Raw genomic sequence first — 21,089 nt, 5'->3', positions numbered from 1 at the left:
TAGCCCAACCCTTCCCGCGTGTGATCATCCCCTTCTCGGGCGAACGTCTAGCCTGCTGGACTTTCGCCCACAAAAATTTAAAAACCCAATACTAGATCAAATTTTTACCAGAGTTGCAATTTAAATTTTCATACCTACAAGACAAGCGCATCCTCATCTAATTTGTTTTAGCTTCATCACGGTGGCACCAATAGTCGCAACTGAATAACTGATCCAACGACTCGATAACCTTGACTGCAATTTTGCACAAGCAGAGCCCTTCAAAGGTACAGTAGATGAACCAAAACTAAAGCGTAATGGACAGCAGCGAATGAGTGCTTCTGGTTCAAAGTCCTGATTCTTCGGTACTTGACCACAAAGAGTGCCTTTGATGATCCACAATAAACCTAGGAATTATCTACTTCATCTGAATGAAAAAGGCAATAGAATCTACGATAACCAAAGAGGGGGCACGGCCATGCTCACTGGAATACCAATAGTTCAGACAAAATTTCGGCACATTCTTCTGTGCATTATATCCTCGCACTGGAATTTTACATACTGGACAGCTAAATCATAAAGGCTCACTAGCCATGCATCACAAACCAATGTGAATCCCTACTCTGTGTTAACGACAATTATGATTGTGGTTTCTTGGCAAACCGCTGCAAGGCTTTTGGGAGTTCGACCTCTTCGCCTATCCGCTGCTTCTTGTCAGGTCGTCCATCGACCTTATCGGATTGCTCCAGGAAGGGCCTCTTGGCTTTGAAAACATCTTCCTCTTTCTTCTTGGCCCGCTTGCTCGGTTTGCTCCTACCCTTGGTCTTCTTCTTGCGCTCAATGTTCTTGGCAGCCTCAATGGCATCTTCCATCTCTTCCTCAATCTCCTTCTTGGTCTTCTTCTCTTTCTTCTTTGGAGCTCTTACAGTGGCTATCGTGTTTGGGTTGAGCATGATAGTCTCCGGCGGGAGTTTATCAAGGAGAGCATGCACCTCCTTCTCACGTTTCTGTTTGGTAGTTTCCATGGGGTTGTCAACAAAGGTATCAAAGTTCGGCTCACCAGATCCTGGAACAAGAATGGAAGAAAAGCCCATCGAGTGCCCAATCCCCAGAATATCTTCGTATGGGCGGAACAAAACCTTCCCAACCTGATAGCCCTTCATTATTTTGTGCTTCATATAAAGCTTATAATCATGCCCACCAAAATCCCTGTATATCTCTACCTGAGATCCATTGCTGCAGGCTAACAGCCCCTTCTGGCTAAAATCCAAGGACTGAGCACGTACTGGGTAAGAATGCACAACCTCATACTTCCTCAGGTCCCAGATCTTTATCTTCCTGTCAACACCTGCTGTTGCCATAAGATTGCCGCCCCTGTCAAATGCAACAGCAGTCACCGGGCCATGATGACACAGCATGGTAACAAGGGGTTTCACACTGGTTGGCTTCCACATGGTAACTTTTCCACCAGCATGCCCAAGGCCAATGACAGCATTGTAAGGATTGGCCTGCATAACATCGGTACGGCCCAGACCTGTCCTATAATTTGCAACCATTTCACCAGTGCTCACATCTTGGTAGTGGAGCTGCCCAAAGCTGTTTATTGAGGCCAAGAGGAATTGCTTAGACAGAAATTGGAGTTTCAATGCTTTTCCATGTTCCTGCCAACATAGAAGCGATCACACTCACAAAAGAAAACATCTTCACTGAGTTTAGGATGATAACACGTCTATGCATTGATGACAGGCTGAGACTGATACACATCTCTCAAAATCTATGTTGCTAAACTGTTACAATGCTCACCAGCGCACAGCATTATATTCCAAAGAAATTCTGTCTAATAAGTTCATTTGAAGGCCCAGTGGGATTTAAAAGGAAAATAAAAAAAGTACTGAATTGATTAAGTGACAAATGATCTCCTGGATGCAGGGCATTTGATGACTGAACTGTGAAGTACTCCCTCCATTCCAAATTGTAAGTTGTTCTAGCTTTTCTAGATACATAGCTTTTCCTTCTACTATGTATGACATAATGTACATCCGGTACGTAGTAAAAGCTATGTATATAGAAAAGCTAAAACGACTTACAATTTGGAACGGAGGGAACATGTGCTAATTTATTATTTAATGTATGCAAACTTTTATTTTCAGTATTGCAGGAAAATTAGCCAACGGAACTATAAGGTATGTGTTCTCGGAAAGTACCAATGTTATTGAGACTCACATAGTCACATGTAGCTGATCTCCACTTTCAGTTATTCTCAAAAAAGAGATCCACTTTCAGTTTGACATATAGTGCAGTTTTCATGAATGCAAATAAGAGAATATGATTCTATTATTGAATATTTTCTTCTATAATTGTCCCATCAGCATGTGAAAACAACATTTGAACAGTAATGTCATCGCATTATTGTGCCATCATGCTTACCTTCAGACAGTGAATTTCTGTACCATGTTGATTATAGATGTAGGGGTACCTGTTTGAAAAATGTTTCATGAGTAACTATGAAATGTTAATAGTAGACAGGAAACAGAGACCAACAGCCATAATCAACTGCCTAGAACAATAAAGCATCAACTATAAGCATATACAATTTTGCTTGATCTAGCCTAGTACAAACATTTCAAATTATAGAATAATTCAATGCCTCAGTAAAGCAATGATGAACAATTCAGACAAGCAATCCAGATCAGTCAGAGCTCAGACCTCAAATGGCAATTTTCAGCTGCTCCTACCTCACATCATTGAGATTCAGATTATGTATAAGAAGTTCAATGAGCTGCCAGAAATAGGCTTATTGTTCACAAAAATGAATGTTGCATGAAATAATATGGCTTCAGGATATTTCTATGAGGAACACGCAGCAACCATTTGGAAATAATTTTATGACCTGGTTGATCAACAGATTTCGCAACAATTTGGTATATGTTCTCATTTGAGACCCTGAACAGTGATTTCTGTGAATTTTAATATTCCTTTATTTCATATTTTTCAGGCCAACAGTTAATACATGTTAAATATTTCATGAGCAATGATGACATAGTACACAGTTCCAGCAAAGTAAAAAGAAATTACTTTTTTTGAGCGACTGCATACAACTGCTCATTGTGTAAGAATGTCACATCACGAACAGTTTCCCTCACCTAAAGAAAATAAGAAATTAAAACCAAATCAATCGTTATCCATGAAGCACACCAAAAATGGGTGATGCTGGAAATATTTTGACATTTGAACATGGCACAAACAAGGGTATGTGAAGTAAAGCCCGTATGGAGGGAAATGCTTCAATAGTAAAAGAACTTACCTCAAATTCCTTGATAAGATTCATATGCAACATATCCATCATTGCAAGGTGGCCTTTTCGTCCGCCTACTAGCATGTAGCGTCCATTTGATGTGTATCCTATATGATAAGGACCAAGTACTGCACAATAGAAGCGTCAGTCAGATCCCATAGCAGTCAGTAATCATATATTCAGAAAAGTTAATAGTAAGGTAGGCTAACAAAATTGAATATGCAGATTTCTCAATCAATCAAAACTGGCACCGGACATGCATGTTGGATTCAGTACAGTGTCATGTATAAAACTATAAATATCAGCAAAAAGGGCATTTTTTGAGTTATTGTATACTCTAAAGGATCATATAGAATCAACAAGGTTGTTATTATCAAACAGTTAACAGCTGGTTTAGGCAAGAGCGACAAACAAGTTATGTTGACAGAAATTCTTAGAACACTAACATTGACTAAAAGATTTACCAGGTAAGATCATATCAAATGGTTTTCTTGAACTCAAAAGATCCACCTCCGTCAATATATCCTTTTGTGAAAATCTATATGTCTTCTCCAAATGATCAGGCTCTAAAATACCTCCATCATTAGGCATAAGCCACTGCAAAACGGAGTAGCAGAAATCAGACAAGGACAAATCTTTGAAATTAAGAACAGTTTTTTTTTCCCTCAAATGGGCAGGAGAGCTGCATGTTATTTCATTAAAGAAGAATATTAACAACAGCTGATTCAGAGTATAACCATCAAGAATGAGGGTCATGAGAAAAGTGAATCAAACTAAAAAAATCTAAAAGATCAACATATTTAAGCTCATACTGTCTTCAAAAAGGTAGGCATGCCGTTTTACATACTTCCTCTTATCACAAATATAAGTCCATCTAGGTTTATCTTTAAGTTAAACTTTTCTTTTTATCTTCATCTATCAATGTCTACTCCGTCCTTTCCAAATTATAAGACGTTTTGGCATTTCTAGACACATAGCTTTTGCTATGCACTTAGATATACACTATGTCTAAATATATAGTAAAAGAAATGTATCTAGAAAATCCAAATTGTCTTATAATTTGGAACGAAGGGAGTATAATATTTATATAGCTTGATAGGACTATATCAGCATTGCTAGCTTTATTCGGAATACTACTTTTATAACGTATATCTCTGTTTAACATAATATACTTTTATTAATATTGCTAGTCAAAGTGTTATATTAGAGACCACATTGATGTCCAAGTTCTGCTCAGAGGAAGAGCTAGGAGCTGATCTAAGACAACAAAGCTCTGCTCCAAAGCAAGTCTTTTCAGCTCAGCAATAGTACTTTTAGCAAGCCAATATGTACCCAAAAAAAAAAACATACAGATCTTGCTGAGGCTTTGTCCTTTTTGGCAGTAATGTTTCAGGCTTTCAGTGACTCATATAATGCTTGTAAAATGCTAAACCTGTATGTATGTGCGTATACTCACTTCGTCAGTTCATCCAAACTGGATTCCCTTGAGGTCAAAACAGCTAAACATCAATTGTGGGGTACAATAGCATACATATACCATAACCAATCACAGGTTTTAAATATCAGACTCTCTGTTTCACCCGCATAATGTTCACAATTTCACCTAAGATTTCTAGTGAGACACCAATTGCATATCCACAACGATGCAATGGAAAGAGAGGTGACCTTTTCTGCCTTTGCAGCAGCTTTTGCAGATTGGCCATATAGCTTCTCTTTTACAGTGAGCTGCCCTTTCAACTTCTTGTCCCGCAGCGCCTACAGAGCCATTCCAAAACCAAGCTAGTCAATGTGCAGTTTCAGGAGAAAATGACAGTGGCATAGCAGGCCAGCATATTCATCCTAAAGTAGAATGGTTAACACTTGTAGCTTGTTTGCAAGAGCACAACAATGGATTACCTTCAAGTCAGCACCCTGCCCCCGCGAATACTTGGCCACCTCCACCTCCATCTCCAGCTCGTGCTGAGCGTCCTGCTACGTTAAGGTTTGGGCGCACGGCTTCTCCCAGAAGGAAGGGAAGCGCGTAACTGGTGGTGCTCGTCGTCGGCGGCGGCGGTCGGCCCAGTCGTCGGTCACGCTTGGGGGTGATGGAAGAAGAAGACAAGGACAAGGCAGCAGAGTAGGGTTGCAAGGGACGCCGGCCTGCCCGCAAGCCCACTTATCCCGGCCCGCTGGACAATTGCAGGCCGCCTGTTTTTCTGTTGCGGCAGCATGGTTGGTCATGTTTGCTCTTGCTGCGGTGACGGTGAGGCAAAGCCATGCTGAATCCGTGTAATGTATGTGCAGACGGATACAGGCCTCTTTGGAATTTAGGATATTTTTCCCCTATATTAAATCATAGTTTCAATAAAATTCCTATATGATTATAATTCTTATAAAATCCTGTCAAATTGAACTAACTTTCAGTAAAACTCCTATACGATGCTTATGCTGATTTGTTGTAAGAAAAACATTGTTCGTTCGTTAAAAAGTACCGCTGAAATAGTAGTGCTAGAACATGGCAAAAAAATCTGCCTTTTAAGAGACCCTTTGTATGGGTTCCTTGCTGCTTCTCTTTTGCCTGTGCTTTTCTGAATTCTGTTCAAAGAGAGACCCTTTAGATGGGGTTAGGATTGGGATCCTTGCTGCCTCTGTTCGTTCTTTCTGAATTTTGAGGGGGCAACCACCACACCAGAACCGACTGTTCCTTCACGTTCTTTGGTTCTAGGCGAACGTGATCAATCAGAGATGTACTCACTAGTAAATAAACTGTCAAAAACATACCGCCACAACTCATCACTGTTTGTAATAGACAGGCGAGCACACAGCAGGGTTTTGCATTACAGGCGACAAAAACAACGCCACCGTAAACTACATCGTCTGCTACTGTTGCCCACCACATTGACACATTCTTCTTTATTATTACGTCTTTCCAGAAAAGATGTGTACACCAAAAGTTCCAGGATATATAACCACCACCGATCATCAGCATACTACAACGCGCACATCCCTGTTTATTCGATTATATAGGTGTAACAGCCGTTCTCAACATCGCACGATCCAACATGTGTTGCATCACGCTCCATGTTGCATCCTCGGCCACCGGCGCCTGCTTTCTTCCTTGTCAATCTTACATGTTCGGCTTCAGGTTCAGCCTAGAAGCCAGCTTCTGGCCAAGAGAGGCATCACACTGCAGCACACAGGTAATATGGTTTCAGTACCAAGATAATAAAACACAAATGTCCGCAGCTGTTGTACATGGTTAGCAATAGCCCAAGTAGCCACTGAGCATTTTACCAAAAACAAACAACAAAATGAATACCTGAGACCAGTAGTTGATCCAAATCGTATGGTGTTCATGGGTAACACGAGGGTCTGACAGTGCGTCAACCCATCGTTGGATAAACCGGTCTTGCCTGTCATCAGATACCAAAACACTTGAATTAGGCAAACAGCAGCTTAATGTCTTTCTATGCCTGTAAACCAAACAGCCTGAGGTGTGGGAGCAAACCTGGCAGGGTCAAAGGATCGAAATCTCTCACCAGCCTGCTTGAAGTTGTTCTCCTTCTCGATGATGCACTGCAGATTCAACAGCACACGCCAGGTTCTCAGAATCAAGAAAAAAATCCAACAATGACTCACCTTCGCCATTATATAGTACAACGATGCAGCCACAAGCCCACCATAGCATAATATTGTTAACATAAAGGCACTGTTCGAATTTAAACATACTACAATACACACCTTCTCGCGGCAGCCTGTTAGAACACGGGAAGGAATAGGGACCTTCTCAGCATGACGGGTAGGATCAAACCTTGAAGGGAAGTAGTTCACCTAAAGAAGCAGAGAAAATAGATATAAGTGCTATAAAGGAAGAACTCCCACATGTTACATGTGTCAATAGGTAAGATGCATCCTAACACACTTGCATGCAAAAGGAGAAAGAAGTCCAAAGAACATAGTACCTCTTCATCCCTGTGCATGAAGTTCATGAACCCTTCATGGTGGTTGTTGTGGTGGGCACATTTTGGTGCATTCACAGGAAGCATCAGATAGTTTGGACCAAGGCGGTGCCTCTGGGTATCAGCATAGGAGAAGATTCTCGTCTGGAGCAGCTTATCATCAGAATAGTGGATTCCAGGGACAATAATCGCTGGGCAGAAAGCAATTTGTTCATTCTCCGCAAAGAAGTTATCAATGTTCTTGTTCAGGACCATCCGTCCAACAGGTTGCAGTGGGATGATATCCTCAGGCCAGGTCTTGGTGACATCAAGCGGGTCGAAGTCAAACTTATCCTCATGGTCAAGATCGATAGTCTGGATGTAGAGCTTCCATTCAGGGTAATTCCCAGCTGCAATGGAATCATATAGATCCTTTGTCGCATGGCTATGGCAGGTACCTCCAACAGTCACAGCTTCATCATCAAGCAAGCATTTCACGCCACAAGTAGGCTTCCAATGGAATTTCACAAGGTGAGGCTTTCCATCCCTGTTGATCAAGGTGTAGGTATTGACACCAAAGCCCTCCATGTGCCTGTAGTTGAGTGGGATGCCAACATCATCAAAGAGGAAGGTGAACATGTGCAGGCTCTCTGGGTGGTGAGAGAAGAAATCTACTATTCTCCAGTTCTCCTGCAAATTGGTCTTTGGGTTTGGCTTGAAAGCATGGACCATATCAGGGAATTTCATCCCATCTCGTATGAAAAACACAGGCATGTTGTTACCCACAAGGTCAAAGTTACCCTGAAAAAGGCACGGAGAAAATCATAAGATACTATTCCTTTGGATATAAAAAGCTCAATATAAAGTGTCGGGGTCACTATATAAGGCGTCAAAAATTGTTAAAAAAAGGTAAACAAACAGCACAGCAATCTGTAGGTGAAACTGGACAGAGATGGACTCAGTTATGAAATATCTTTGATTTTACTGTTTCTGCTGAGAGAATCTGTGATTATCCATGTGCACATTATGGAGCCACATTGTATTGTTCTTTTAAGCAAAAGACACTTGTATCTGTGTCACAAATAGGTAATCAGAATTTAATTTCATAAAAGTTCATCATGACAATGTAAAAGGTCAACTTAAACAGGAGGTAGCTTTCAACTAAGGAAAAAAAAAGATACAGTTCATTCCAATGAGTAAAAGAATATAGAGCTATCAGTTCATCTGAATAACAGCTCATGCCAAGGACATCATCTACATGGCTAAAGTACACATCAAGTTACCAAGCAATAGTTGAAATCAGCTAAACCTTTACATTGACAGAAAAATGTTGCCAAGATGTGTCATCTCACAACAGTTCTAAAAAGAATGTTCCTTTTTAAGACATAACAAAAAATAGAACAGTTAAGATGTATATATATTCCCCCTAGGAGGCAAGTTAGAATTTATCCTCAGTACCTCTCTGGTGTAGAACTTGACAGCAAAACCACGTGGATCCCTCAAGGTCTCGGGGCTTCCACGCTCATGCACAACTGTAGAGAACCGGACAATAACAGGTGTCTGGACCCCAGGAGCCCGGAGAAAATCAGCACATGTAAGGTGAGAGATATCATGAGTGACCTCAAAGAAACCCTTGGCACTGGCTCCCCGTGCATGCACAACACGTTCAGGGATACGTTCCCTGTCGAACTGAGCAAGCTTTTCGATTAGATGATAATCCTCAAGGAGGATGGGTCCTGCCAAAGAAGAACACATCGTGTGAAACAATAAATCAGAAATTGTTAGCTAAACACCAAAACAGAAAGTGAAGCAGGTAGACAATAAAGCAAACTCCTAAAACAAAAGGCTTATTATTTTTCTGACATCACCGAAAGAAACATATTGGTTACAGATAGGTGTGCTGTATCCTGTTCCTGTAATTGATGGACACTTTTTGCGACAATGACATTCAGAAGAACCAAACTGGACTTGCAATCACTTTCAAAGTTTTGCCATACATGCTGAGGAGAGAAAATCCAAAGGTTATGCTTTCTGGTAGTGATTCAGCACTAGCCCAGGTAACTGTCAAAAGTAAATATACCACACTGCGCACCAGTAATAATCAACTGTGATTACCCTGCCTTGACTTTACCACCCTGCAATTGCCCCTCACCTAAGATTATCACTATAACTCCATGATGGCATTTCGTATTGGAAAGGTGCTTTCTTTCCCTTTCCCTTAAGCAACTTAATGGTACGACAGCGACTGACGAAAATATCAGGACAAAAGTTTCACCTTACAGCTGATCCAAGGAATAAGACCTTTGGGCAGCACAGGAAGAATAAGCAAGTCTCAAATTCATCGACGAAATTATATGACAGGTGAATCAATCCGTATATATAGAGCAGCAAAATTATTCACTGGAAATCAACCAAAAGCACATCAAGCCGCAAGCTTTGAACGAATTGGAAGCCAAATCCTCAGGTCAACAGCTACAGCCAAGCTTCCACAGTGCAATACTACTGGTAGAGGGATCAGAGCAGCTAGCAACCAAAAGAACGACTAATTCCACATGGCAAGGCTAGCACAGATCACGTATCGAATGAATCTCACACAAATCAAGAACATATATGCTACAGGATCGTGTAAGGTAAAAAGGAAAGGAGTAATGGAGGCAGCAGAGCAGAGTCTGACCTCGCTGTCCGACGGTAAGGGCGGAGTTGTTGTTCCAGACGGGGGCGCCGGAGTTGGTGGTCCAGAAGCTGGAGTTGCTCCCGCTAGAAGGGCGGTGCTGCAAGAAGAAGAATCTCACAAATCAGATGAGCGAGCGCATCAATCAAGGGCGGAAGGAAACAAGATTCGAAATTGATTTTGAGGATCTAATACATAGGGCAAAATCGATGAAGAAAGAAGTCGAAATCGAAAAACAAAACAGTACCTTGTACGGATCCATGGCCGCCGGCGGGATCGCGTCGAGCAGGCGGGGCGGGCGGAAGGGATTGGGGGAGCAGACGCCTCTAGACTGTGTAGAAGGAGAAGGCCAGAAGCCAGAAGGGGAAGAAAACAATGTCGGTTCGGTTGGTGATAAGGACGAGGAGTAGGAAGCCGCTTTTTCAAGCAAAATCCACCAAGGCCTTGTTTAGGTGCGAAAAGATTTTTGGTTTTCGCTACCGTAGCACTTTCGTTTGTTTGTGACAAATATTATCCAATTATAGACTAACTAAGATCAAAAAATTCGTCTCGTGATTTACAGGTAAACTGTGCAATTAGTTTTTATTTTTGTTTACATTTAATATTTTATATATGTGTCGAAAGATTCGATGTGACAAAGAATCTTGAAAAACTTTTTGGTTTTCGGGGTGAGCCCAAGGCGAGGATAGCCGGGAAATAATGGAGGATGGATGGGCAGGGTGGTGGTTTGTGCTCTCCTTGCTCTCCGAGAGGGTGGCCCACTTGCAGTCGTAGAGATGAACAGAACAGAGGGAACACGTGTACGTGTGAATACGTGATTACCAATTTACCACAAAGATTTCCCGTCACATCAAATCTTTGGTCGTATATATGGAGCATTAAATATAGACGAAAATAAAAACTAACTGTACAATTTACCTATAATTTGTGAGATGAATTTTTTGAGTCTAGTTACTCTGTGATTGGACAATGTTTATCAAATAAAAACGAAATACTACAGTAGCTAAAAACAAAATTTTTTGGGTTCGTTTGGGTTGTAAGATAGGCCTTGTTTAGTTCCAAAAACTACCAAAAATTTTCAAGATTCCCCGTCACATCGAATCTTACGACATGCATGAAACATTAAATATGGATAAAAATAAAAACTAATTACACAGTTTACCTGTAAATCGCGAGAAGAATCTTTTGACCCTAGTTAGTCTATGATTGGACAATATTTGCCACAAGCAAACGAAAGTGCTACAGTACCCGAAGCCAAAATTTTTTGCAAACTGAACAAGGCCATAATGTCTACGTTTGGGTTGTCTTTTTTTGGTTAAATGGATAAGAAGGAATTGCATGGATCTTTGGTCGTTTGCCAACCCTAACTAATAGTCATCTCCCAATCTTACCTTTAGGTTTGTTTGTCAACCCTAACTATTAGGGAGTGTTTGAAACTGCTCCACAAACTCTGTTTCACAAACTCTACCGTGGAGCAGGTCCACAAAAAATGGAGTTTGTGGAGTACCTCTTTAGGTGCTCTCACAACTCCACCCTTTTTTCTCGAACTGAGTGCATAGAGCTGAAACTGTTTGGCTAAAAAACATGGAGCGGAACTCGAAAACGTGGAGCAGAGCAGTCCCAAACACCCCCTTAGTCTCCTTCTAATCTTCTCCCTCTCATCCGAGCTCAGTCCATGTGCACCCTATGGTGGGATTTATTGTGCCACCTAGCCAGCCTCTGCCCATCCACATCGCTCGCTTGGTGGAGGGGCGGGGGCGTCTCCATCGTCCAGCACTCATCCTCTATGCGACCCACACGGATGCGCTGCCAAGAGCCAACCTGGCCCTCTCCATTTATGTCGCTCTGCTCTATCTGGCTCCCACTCATCCGATCCATGCTCAACATCGTTGGCTGGCCCTTGCTCGTCTGCTCCCACACTATCTACCTAATCAACATGACCTGGCTAATTCGCACTGCTTGAATTAGCTCTACCACCCTTCGTGCCATGGCTTTCAAAACTCTATCCACCCTACCCCCCATAGCCGCGGGCACCCATCTGCCTGATCCCTATCCGGCCACACAAGGATGAGCTCAACGAGAGAATGCAATGGCATGAGAGAAGACGAGCTCGTCTACTCTTTTTGGAGGGATGGGGTTGCCCCGCATATATGGGAAATATTATGTGGTGGGATGACTCCCCTTATTGTCTCCCAACCAAGCACCACGAAAATTAGAACCATATCCCACTCCATCTCACATTGTCACTACCTAATGGGTTTGATGCTCAGGTCCTAGGGAATTCCAAAACAAATAAAATGTATGGTGTGATTATTGAACAAATCTTTGAGCTGCAAATCATATCAAATTAGTTGAGTAACAACCTATACGTCATGTTGCAAAACATATGAATATGTTTTCTAGTGTTTCCTAGAAGCTGGATGCGAAAACGCAATTGAAAGTGGTACTGAAGCTGTGGTTATATGGTGGACTGAAAGAAACAAATGGAGGTAGGAAGGAAGAAGAAGATCAGCTATGGAGGTTGCATATGTATCTGAAGCCTTAGCTTACCGTTTTCAGAAACCACCTCGAGAAGTCCTATTGCCGGAATCTCGCCAGTCCACAAGATGGGTCAAACCTCCACCCGGGGTGTTCAAAATCAATACAGATGGAGCCTTTGATAGCTCTAGCGACCATGGGGGCTGCAGATATATTATCCGGGATGACCAGGGATCAATGGTGAGAGCCGGCGCCAAGGATCTTATGAATCCTCTCCATGCTGAGCTGTTGGCTTGCTCGATAGGCGTCAGAATGGCAACATCGATGGGGCTCCCTCGAATTGAATTGGAGACTGATGCAACAATTATCAAGGGGTCGTTTTACAATGTTCCTTAAAGTAGTTTTTTATGATAGCGAGGATAGCAGCAGCATTGGCGTCGACATATATAGACCACGCCCGGTTGGCAATGGCTTCCATGATCCACTGGTGCACAGGGATGCACTCCCGCGGGTGTGTCCCATCCTCCAGTGCAGCGACTGAGCAGTAGCGCCCGATGCCGAAGATGGGGGCAGCGGCGGTACCCTGGTCTTGTTTTTAAAACTTTCAAAAAAATTTCATCACATCAAATCTTATGACAGGTAGACACAGCACATGAGCAGCAGGCGTGCCGGCGAGAACTGCAACAGAGCGGTGCGCCGTGAACCACTCGCACACAGGAACCTGTTGTTGACGACCGGGGGTGTGCGCCGGCGCCCACTCCTGCAGGCTGGCGGCCACGGTGGTGAAGCATGAAATGTCATGTCGCCGAGTCAAAACAGCCAACAACGTGTATAAATGTTTGGGGTACACGTAGGTTAATTAATGTAAGTAGATACGTGATACCGTACCTTTTTTATTACTTTCCTAGCTAGTCTTCACGGGTGCAGTGTATATGAAGGTTGTCGTTCACCGTACATTTGATTCAATACTCACATCTGCAACTCGTGATGAGTTGTGTGAAAATGATTTTATAATGGCTTTAGACTGTCTGGGTGTGTGAGACACACACGTACAGTATGCACACTGCACAGAGCATGAGTAGTGTGTGTGGGACACACACACAAATATATAGATTTGTTTATTACATGACACATGATATTGTACAATTTATTTATTACAAATGTGTACAATTTGTTTCCTACATCATACAGTACAATCAACTCGTACAAGAATGAACTCCATCGACGATCCGTTCTATTATGCCGTACACAACAACGTACACTTCAAAAGACTTGATGACAAATGTTTGATGTATTACTACTTGCAACTTGCAAGTGAACATCCAGTTACCTTTAACTTTGGTGGATCACATCACTCAGAGGATGCAAGCTGAGACACCGACATTGCCGTCAATATGCTTGAACTGCTATTGCAAGGATCACTGTTAAGTTGTCCCCTGCATCTAGATAATCCCACAAAAATTTGGTAATCACAGAAACATCTGTTCGAGGTGTTATACGATCGAATTAGTGGCAAGTGTGACTCAGCCCCTCGGTGACCACAACCACCTTTGCAAGAGAAAGCAAGGCACTTCTAGTCGCGTGCTGCCAAAGTGCAGTAGGTCCCCTGACATACACAGTGTCCATGCATGCTCTCTCGCCGTGCTGGCTGGCCTTCGCGTCGCAGGAGTCCGTCAAGACGCACCACGGCAACAGATTGGACGTCTTCCTCACGATGCACCTGGACCCTCATACGAGCAGAATGCAGATCCTCGTCGAGACGTTCACCGTACCCTAGAGCAGGCCACCGCCATCGTCCGGGCGGCCAGGGCCCTGATGCCTAGCTAGCGGCCCAGTAGCCACCGCCGTCCGCCTGCTGCCCCTGCTGCTTCATCAATCAATTCGTGTTTAGTTTAATTTTACCTTGTCATAAAATGAACCCTAGTAAGGCGGCTGCGGCGGCGGCGGCAGCAGCACTGCAGCAACAGAGATGTGTGTGTGTTTATATACTGTCTTGGGCCTTGTTTAGTTCCCACCGAAATCCAAAAAGTTTTAAGATTCCCCATCATATCAAATCTTACGGCATATGCATGAAGCACTAAATATAAACGAAAATCAAAATTAATACACAATTTACCTGTAAATCACGAGACGAACTGTGTCACAAATAAATGAAAGTGCTACAATAGCAAAATAATCCAAAAAAATTTCACATCTAAATAAGGAGTGTCTTCATTTCAGATTTTTGTGCTAGCAAGTATGCCCAAACATTGCAATAACATGTTGTGTGGTCACTAAGACGATTTCCTTGACATCAAACTTTTATGCGATCAAGCTCTTTGTTCTTTTGATTTAGTAAAAAAATTAATCTTAAGATTATCTGTTGATGCATGTTGGATGGATATGTGTGTGCTGTGCTCTGATCCACCGATGGACTTCTCCCTCAACTCCGAATTTGGAACTCAAATCCAACATGACTCTTTTGCGCTGGTAAAAGCACTGGTGGTACATTTCAGGCATTTGCATTGGTCGGGAAGGGCCTGTTGTCTCAGTTTTCGAGCCAGTACTGTCCTTTCGGGACTAAAGGCTCACCCTTTAGTCCCGGTTCAGGGCACCGGGGCTAAAGCCCCACCCTTTAACCCTTTAACATATATATATATATATATATATATATATATATATATATATATATATATATATATATAGAGAGAGAGAGAGAGAGTTTTCTTCTCCGAATCTCTAGAGCCGATACAAATGACCATCGTTCTTTGGAATAAGAGTTTCATTGTCGTTGAAGTGAAACTCACCGATTGATCACTTGATCGTGGAGGAATCCAGCTATTGTCTCTCGAATAGCTTTGATGCGGTCTTTTTGCATGACATTTTCCCTCAACCATTCCGTCTTCAATTTGAAATAAAAGGAAAAAGGTATTAGTTATCTAAGTTATTCAATATAATTCAGGAGATAATGAAAAGAGACATGTAGATCTCTTTGGGTGTTTGATTGATGTAGCGGCCCTCCAACGGCTTCTTTGGCCCTCGTGGAGGTACGCTTCTCCCCGTAGAGATCGATCCAGAGGGCTACATATATATAGAAAAAATACTAAATTAATAGCCAAGTAAGTCTAAAACCTAATGTAAGAGATGCATTATACATGTTTACATTTACATACCTCACCGATATTCCCTTCTTGTTGTACGACTCGTTGTTGCTCAAGTGCATTGCCCTCTTGTTGCTCAGGCACATTGCCCTCTTATTGCTCAGCCGGATTATCCTGCACGAGCTCGTTGTAATCAGTAAAGTACTGACTACCGTCGTCGATCATATTCCTCATGACATCTTCCATATAATCAGGATCATCGTGAGGACAGTCGGCTATATATATATATATACTCACTAGGGGTTGTTTTCAATTTCAGTATTTGATTTTTTTGGCCACCTCCAAGATTACCGAAATTCATGAAGTTCAGCTGAAGTTTTGTCCAAATCTTTTTAGAGATGGATCCCTTTGGAATCCAAGCACTTAATAAGAAATTATATGTAGGAATTCCATATATAGAAGTCATATTTCTCGGGTTTTCTATGCATGGTATTATTGTGTGTTCCTCGAACAATATGCAACTCAAGGAAATTTCACATTTGTCATTAAATTTTGAGATCTAAGTTGCTGTTGAATACTTGTGTGTGTGTGTGGGGGGGGGGGAGACCTTGTTGTTACCTAGCTATGCTCACAGTCAATGCAAAGCAACATATACACAAATAATTTCCTAGTTACAACGGCCTTGTTTAGTTTCTAAAAAATTTTACAAATTTTTTCAGCCGTCACATCGAATCTTTAGTGAAGCATTAAATATAAATAAAAAAATAAAAATAAAAATAAAAACTAATTACACAGTTCACCTGTAATTTGCAAGACGAATATCTTTTGAGCCTATTTAGTTCATGATTAAACAATATTTGTCAAATACAAATAAAAGTGCTACAGTGTCTATTGTACTAAAAAAAAATTTAGAAGTAAATAAGGCCTAAGCAATAACCTCTCTCTCTAACTTTTGGTCACAGGTGAAAGCATACGTTATATTCTCTGCAGCTTAATTAAGTACGCTCTCCCATCGTCGATCCCCTCCCCAGCGGTGCTCTCCATTCCATTCCATTCCTTCTTGGTACAGTCTTCGTCGATCGGTCGATTGGTCGTCTCTTCGGCCGAAGTCGTCAATCCACTCATCCACAAACTAACCGTGTAGCAGGTTCACACGCACACGTACGTACACACATTATATGCACATGAAATGATAAATGTGTGACACACAATATATATATATATATATATATATATATATATATATATATATATATATATATATATATATATATATATATACGCGCATGAAGTACGTGTGTGTCACGTGAACACAACACGTAGATAGTACACACATGAAATGATGAATGTGTGACAGTATGTGCTGTGTTCATGGATCACATGGGCTGGCGGGCACATACGGCGTGGTGAAGCAGCCGAGCTAGCTCGCTGAGATATATACACACGCTATATTCGCAAACTAAATTAAACACGTGACGTCATCTGGCGTAAGCATTTGACGACGACCAGTGTCACACACTTGTCGTCGGCGGCCGGCCTCTCCCTCGGGTGGTGGTGGTGGTGGTGGTGCCGGCCGGCCGGCCGGGGGGACTGCCGGTGCCGGCAGGCATACGTTACAACAGTAGAAGCTCTAAAGCTAAATACACGCCACGCTAGCTAGCTCATCTCCCCCGGCGGCCGGTACGGTGTGCTCTCCTCTCCAAACCATGCATTTCTTCTCGATCGGATCTCGGTCGGTCGTCGGGCTATATATCTCTCCGGCCGGCGGCTGCCGTGTGTCGTCAATATAATCCACCGGCCGGCATGCAGCTATAGCTAGCAGCAGCTCCGGTGGCCTCCGAGATCCCCCCTCGATCGGCGACGATGAGCATGCATGGCCAGCCCAGTGGTTTCTCACATTTGCAACTCCTTAGTCGTGGAAATAATAATTTTATAATGGCTTAGATTGTATGCGTGTGTGAGACACACAGTATGCACTGCACAGAGCATGGGTGAGATACACTAGCTGATTTTCAAGCTTCGTCATATAGTATCCATGATGGCTCGGCTCGGCTCGTTACGAGCTCGAGCTAACTAGTTAAGCTTTCGAGTTAGATACGGAAAGTACATAAAATATAATATTTTTATTTTTCTAAAGCTTAAAAATAGTAATAATATAAAAATAATATATCTAATAGTCTTAAGTCAAATAAAATATTTATATGAGTTAACATATCAATCATTTATAAAGTGTAAGACATGAAGTAATACAAAACTAATATAAGTTATGATCAGTGACGGATCCAGGAATTAGCCAAGACTAGGGCCAAATTAGGCATAGTAAATCTTGAATGAGAACGTACCACAGGTATACTATGTAATTTTGTAGAACAATCAAAAAATATGAAATTTTAGACAAAATCGAGCAATCATTTAATCATGATGATGATTCAATAGAACATGAACAGCCAAGCAAATATGTAATTTTAGTACAAAATTGAGCAATCATTTAACCATAATTTATAACTCAATATCTAATTCAATTAAACTAAAATAATTTTAGTACAAAACTGAGCAATTATTTAACCATAATTTATAACTCAATTTCCAATCTAGTTAAACCAAAACTCCGTAGGATGGAAAATAGGGAATAAGTGCGAGTGGAGGGGAGCTGCTAGCCTGCTGCATGCAGCTTGGGCTGCTTTGTGTGGGGCTGTTTGATGGCAAAAAACTCAAGACTTGCTCCCTTGGTATATGGGCCATGACTAAGGTCATGGCCTGGGTGGCCCTAGTGTTGGGTCCACGTATGGTTATGACAACTTTTTTAAAAAATTATAGCTTATTTGGCTCGCGAGCGTCTCGTAAGTTATCTCGAGTTGGCTCGTTATAGCTAACAAGGTAAAATCTTAGCTCAGCCGAGCTGAGTCGAGCTAGTCACGAGCCGAATGAACTAACGAGCTTTCTGAGTTTTTCGTCCAGGCTTATATCCATCCTAACTGCCTAAGTGACATGTGCTTATAATTGGATTTGCTCAAAAAAAAAAACAGGAGGGTGATCACTATATTTAATCAAGCCAGTACATGTACAAACCATAATTATTATGTCACTACCTTAAAAACTGAATATCCTTCATGGTCAAAATGCCTCAAGAAAAGCCCCAAAACCATCAAGAAAATCAATACGTTAACATAATGCTTTTTGATTCATTGTCCGTTGGGATTCTGCCAAAACCCAAGGGCAGCGAGTGCAAGGACGGGATGCAAAAAGCTACTCAGATTGCATCGAACAGATTACCACTCGTGGATTGTAAGCAAGATAGTTTCAGAACACACCATGACCTTTCAGAAACATATGGTGAAGAGAAACAATGGGATTCACACGGCAATAAAGACCCGCTAACAAAAGATTTCATACAAAGATTGAGGTCAAACAATGTAGCATAATCGGGGTGTCATATTTTGTTAATCGATTTTGCAACGAAAAGCACCCAGCCTCTGCTTAATAATTTAACATTCAACTATCCCAATATTATTTTTGCAGCCCCCTGAAGTCATTCTTCCATCATCTCATGCATCTGCCACTGTAAGCATTGGTGGAATTATCTGCTCATCTGACTCTGAACCAAAGTATGATCCTTTCCTTGTGAATTAGTCAAACCCTGGATCCCATGACTCCTAAAATTAACGCCTTGTTTAGTTTGACAAAAATTTTGGATTTCACTACTGTAGCACTTTCGTTTGTTTGTGGCAAATATTATCCAATCATAGACTAACTAGGATCAAAAGATTCGTCTCGCGATTTACAGGTAAACTGCGTAATTAGTTTTTGTTTTCGTCTATATTTAATGTTTCATGCATGTGCCGCAAGATTCGATGTGACGGAAAATCTTGAAAATTTTTGGAAACTAAACAAGGCCTAAATACATTGAATAGTACATTCACCGGTGCACCGGCTAGTGCAAAGAATGTTACTCCTCAGCGAATCGCTGAGGAGTAAAATATTAATGGCAGAACGCGTGCGACTTGGTTAAGGCCTTGTTTAGTTCCAATTTTTTTTTGGAAAAACGACATTGTAGCACTTTCGTTTTTATTTATCAAACATTGTCCAATCATGGAGTAACTAGGCTTAAAAGATTCGTCTCGTGATTTACAGTAAAACTGTGTAATTAGTTTTTTTTCATTTATATTTAATACTCCATGCATGTACCGTAAGATTCGATGTGACGAGGAATCTTAAAAAGTTTTTGGTTTTTGAGGTGAACTAAACAAGGTCTAAGAGGATTTACTTGTTGTGAGGATTAGCCCAAATAAAAACATCAAGCCTTGGGATGATGCTATGATTTTTGTGAATCTCCTATTGCGAAGCGCATTAATTGTGGATACCACAAAAGTGTCAAAATCGTCCTGTGTGTTAGAATTCTCCTTTATTTTTGGAACCCTTTCGCTTCATTTGAATGAAACACTACTTTGATGTCCAATGAGCTGCAGTGTTTGACTTTATGGACATCCTGATGCACAAGTGTGGTGTGATTCGATCACTACATACTATACTCTGAAAAGTGCTTGTGCACTAAACATGGATGCCTGTTCCATAATGAATGCATCATCTGCAGGCGTGTACATTTTTCTATTTACACAGGCCTCCTGTCAAATGTGCTATCTGTACATTTTCAGGGGTATGGCGTGGAGCAAGTGAACAGCCAGTAGTGCCGGTCCTTCTTTTTCTTTTTCCTGTTGCAACTTGCTATGGCTGGAATCCTCCAGCCGTCAAGCCCCAGCGATACGCTGTACGTATCAAGAACGGATTGCACGCCAACATCAGACATCGGCCGTTCGACAGGTGCGTGGATAAACAAAAAAGACAAATCTTGTAAGGGTATAAACTTATTGACATGCTCGCACGACGACCTTGCCGGCCGGCTAGCTAGCCTTTTTTTTTTTTGAATGAACAGGAGGGGCGCACCTCTACTGGTGAATTAAAAAGGCAAAAAAGGAAGCGTTTTTACAGAGCTATAAGAGGAGGGGAGGGGGGAGACAAATCAGAAAACAAAGAAAGAAATGAAGAATTGGTGGTACACAGCACGCGATTGACCATGGATTAAATTAGCCTTGCCGGCGCGTTTACCTTTAGATGAGAGAGGGATTGAAGGGGTAAAGAAGGATTTTGATTTGTTGGGGATTAAATGAGAGAACTCCTTTGGTTTGGGTCAAGTGGGATAAAACAAACACCAACACACCTGTCACTACCGAAGACACGTTCTATATCGAGTGTCAAACGCTTTGCCTAGTGTTTTATATCGGGCACTCGGTAAAAGAGTGGCACTTTGCCTAGTGCTCGAGGAAGGACAAACGGCAAACCTGAAAATTTTATTTTTTTAGAAAAATGTCTTTGCCGAGTGTTGGGCCCCAGACACTCGGCAAACCGCGATCCTCAATTAGGTTGGCCGTGACGGCTACTTTTGCAGGTCTTTACCGAGTGACCGAAAAAAGACACTCGGCAAAGCTTGCTTTGCCGTCAATTTTTTGCCATCTCTGCTGTGTGGCACTCGGTAAACGGTTTGCTAAGTGTTTTTTGCCGTTTGCCGAGTGCCCTAGACACTAGGCAAAGCGTCCGATTCCAGTAGTGTGTGAAGGCACAAGCAGTGGCGGCTAGTATTACCAAGACGAGGCGAGAACTTGATTAAATAAAGG

At 41.8% G+C, this 21,089-nt stretch overlaps 2 protein-coding genes across 2 annotated transcripts; both read right to left on the bottom strand.

Annotated features, from left to right (window-relative positions):
* Positions 618–5,420, bottom strand: LOC8066379 (probable U3 small nucleolar RNA-associated protein 7). Its single transcript, XM_002437587.2, has 7 exons — positions 5,171–5,420; positions 4,940–5,029; positions 3,739–3,871; positions 3,284–3,402; positions 3,055–3,122; positions 2,407–2,455; positions 618–1,640 (listed from the first exon to the last, which is right to left on the bottom strand). The coding sequence occupies exons 1-7, from the start codon at positions 5,219–5,221 to the stop codon at positions 618–620; spliced, it is 1,533 nt and encodes a 510-aa protein (XP_002437632.1). The 5' UTR covers positions 5,222–5,420.
* On the bottom strand, positions 6,000–10,244 carry LOC8069231 (catalase isozyme 1). The gene is made up of 8 exons (XM_021448709.1): positions 10,110–10,244; positions 9,866–9,962; positions 8,650–8,927; positions 7,216–7,992; positions 6,995–7,084; positions 6,762–6,829; positions 6,573–6,666; positions 6,000–6,440 (listed from the first exon to the last, which is right to left on the bottom strand). The coding sequence occupies exons 1-8, from the start codon at positions 10,122–10,124 to the stop codon at positions 6,381–6,383; spliced, it is 1,479 nt and encodes a 492-aa protein (XP_021304384.1). The 5' UTR covers positions 10,125–10,244; the 3' UTR covers positions 6,000–6,380.

This window comes from Sorghum bicolor, chromosome 10 (genome assembly GCF_000003195.3).
Source record: "Sorghum bicolor cultivar BTx623 chromosome 10, Sorghum_bicolor_NCBIv3, whole genome shotgun sequence".
Lineage (NCBI taxonomy): Eukaryota > Viridiplantae > Streptophyta > Magnoliopsida > Poales > Poaceae > Sorghum > Sorghum bicolor.
The sequence above is the reverse complement of the archived record's forward strand: the minus strand, read 5'-3'. Positions and strand labels throughout refer to the sequence as shown.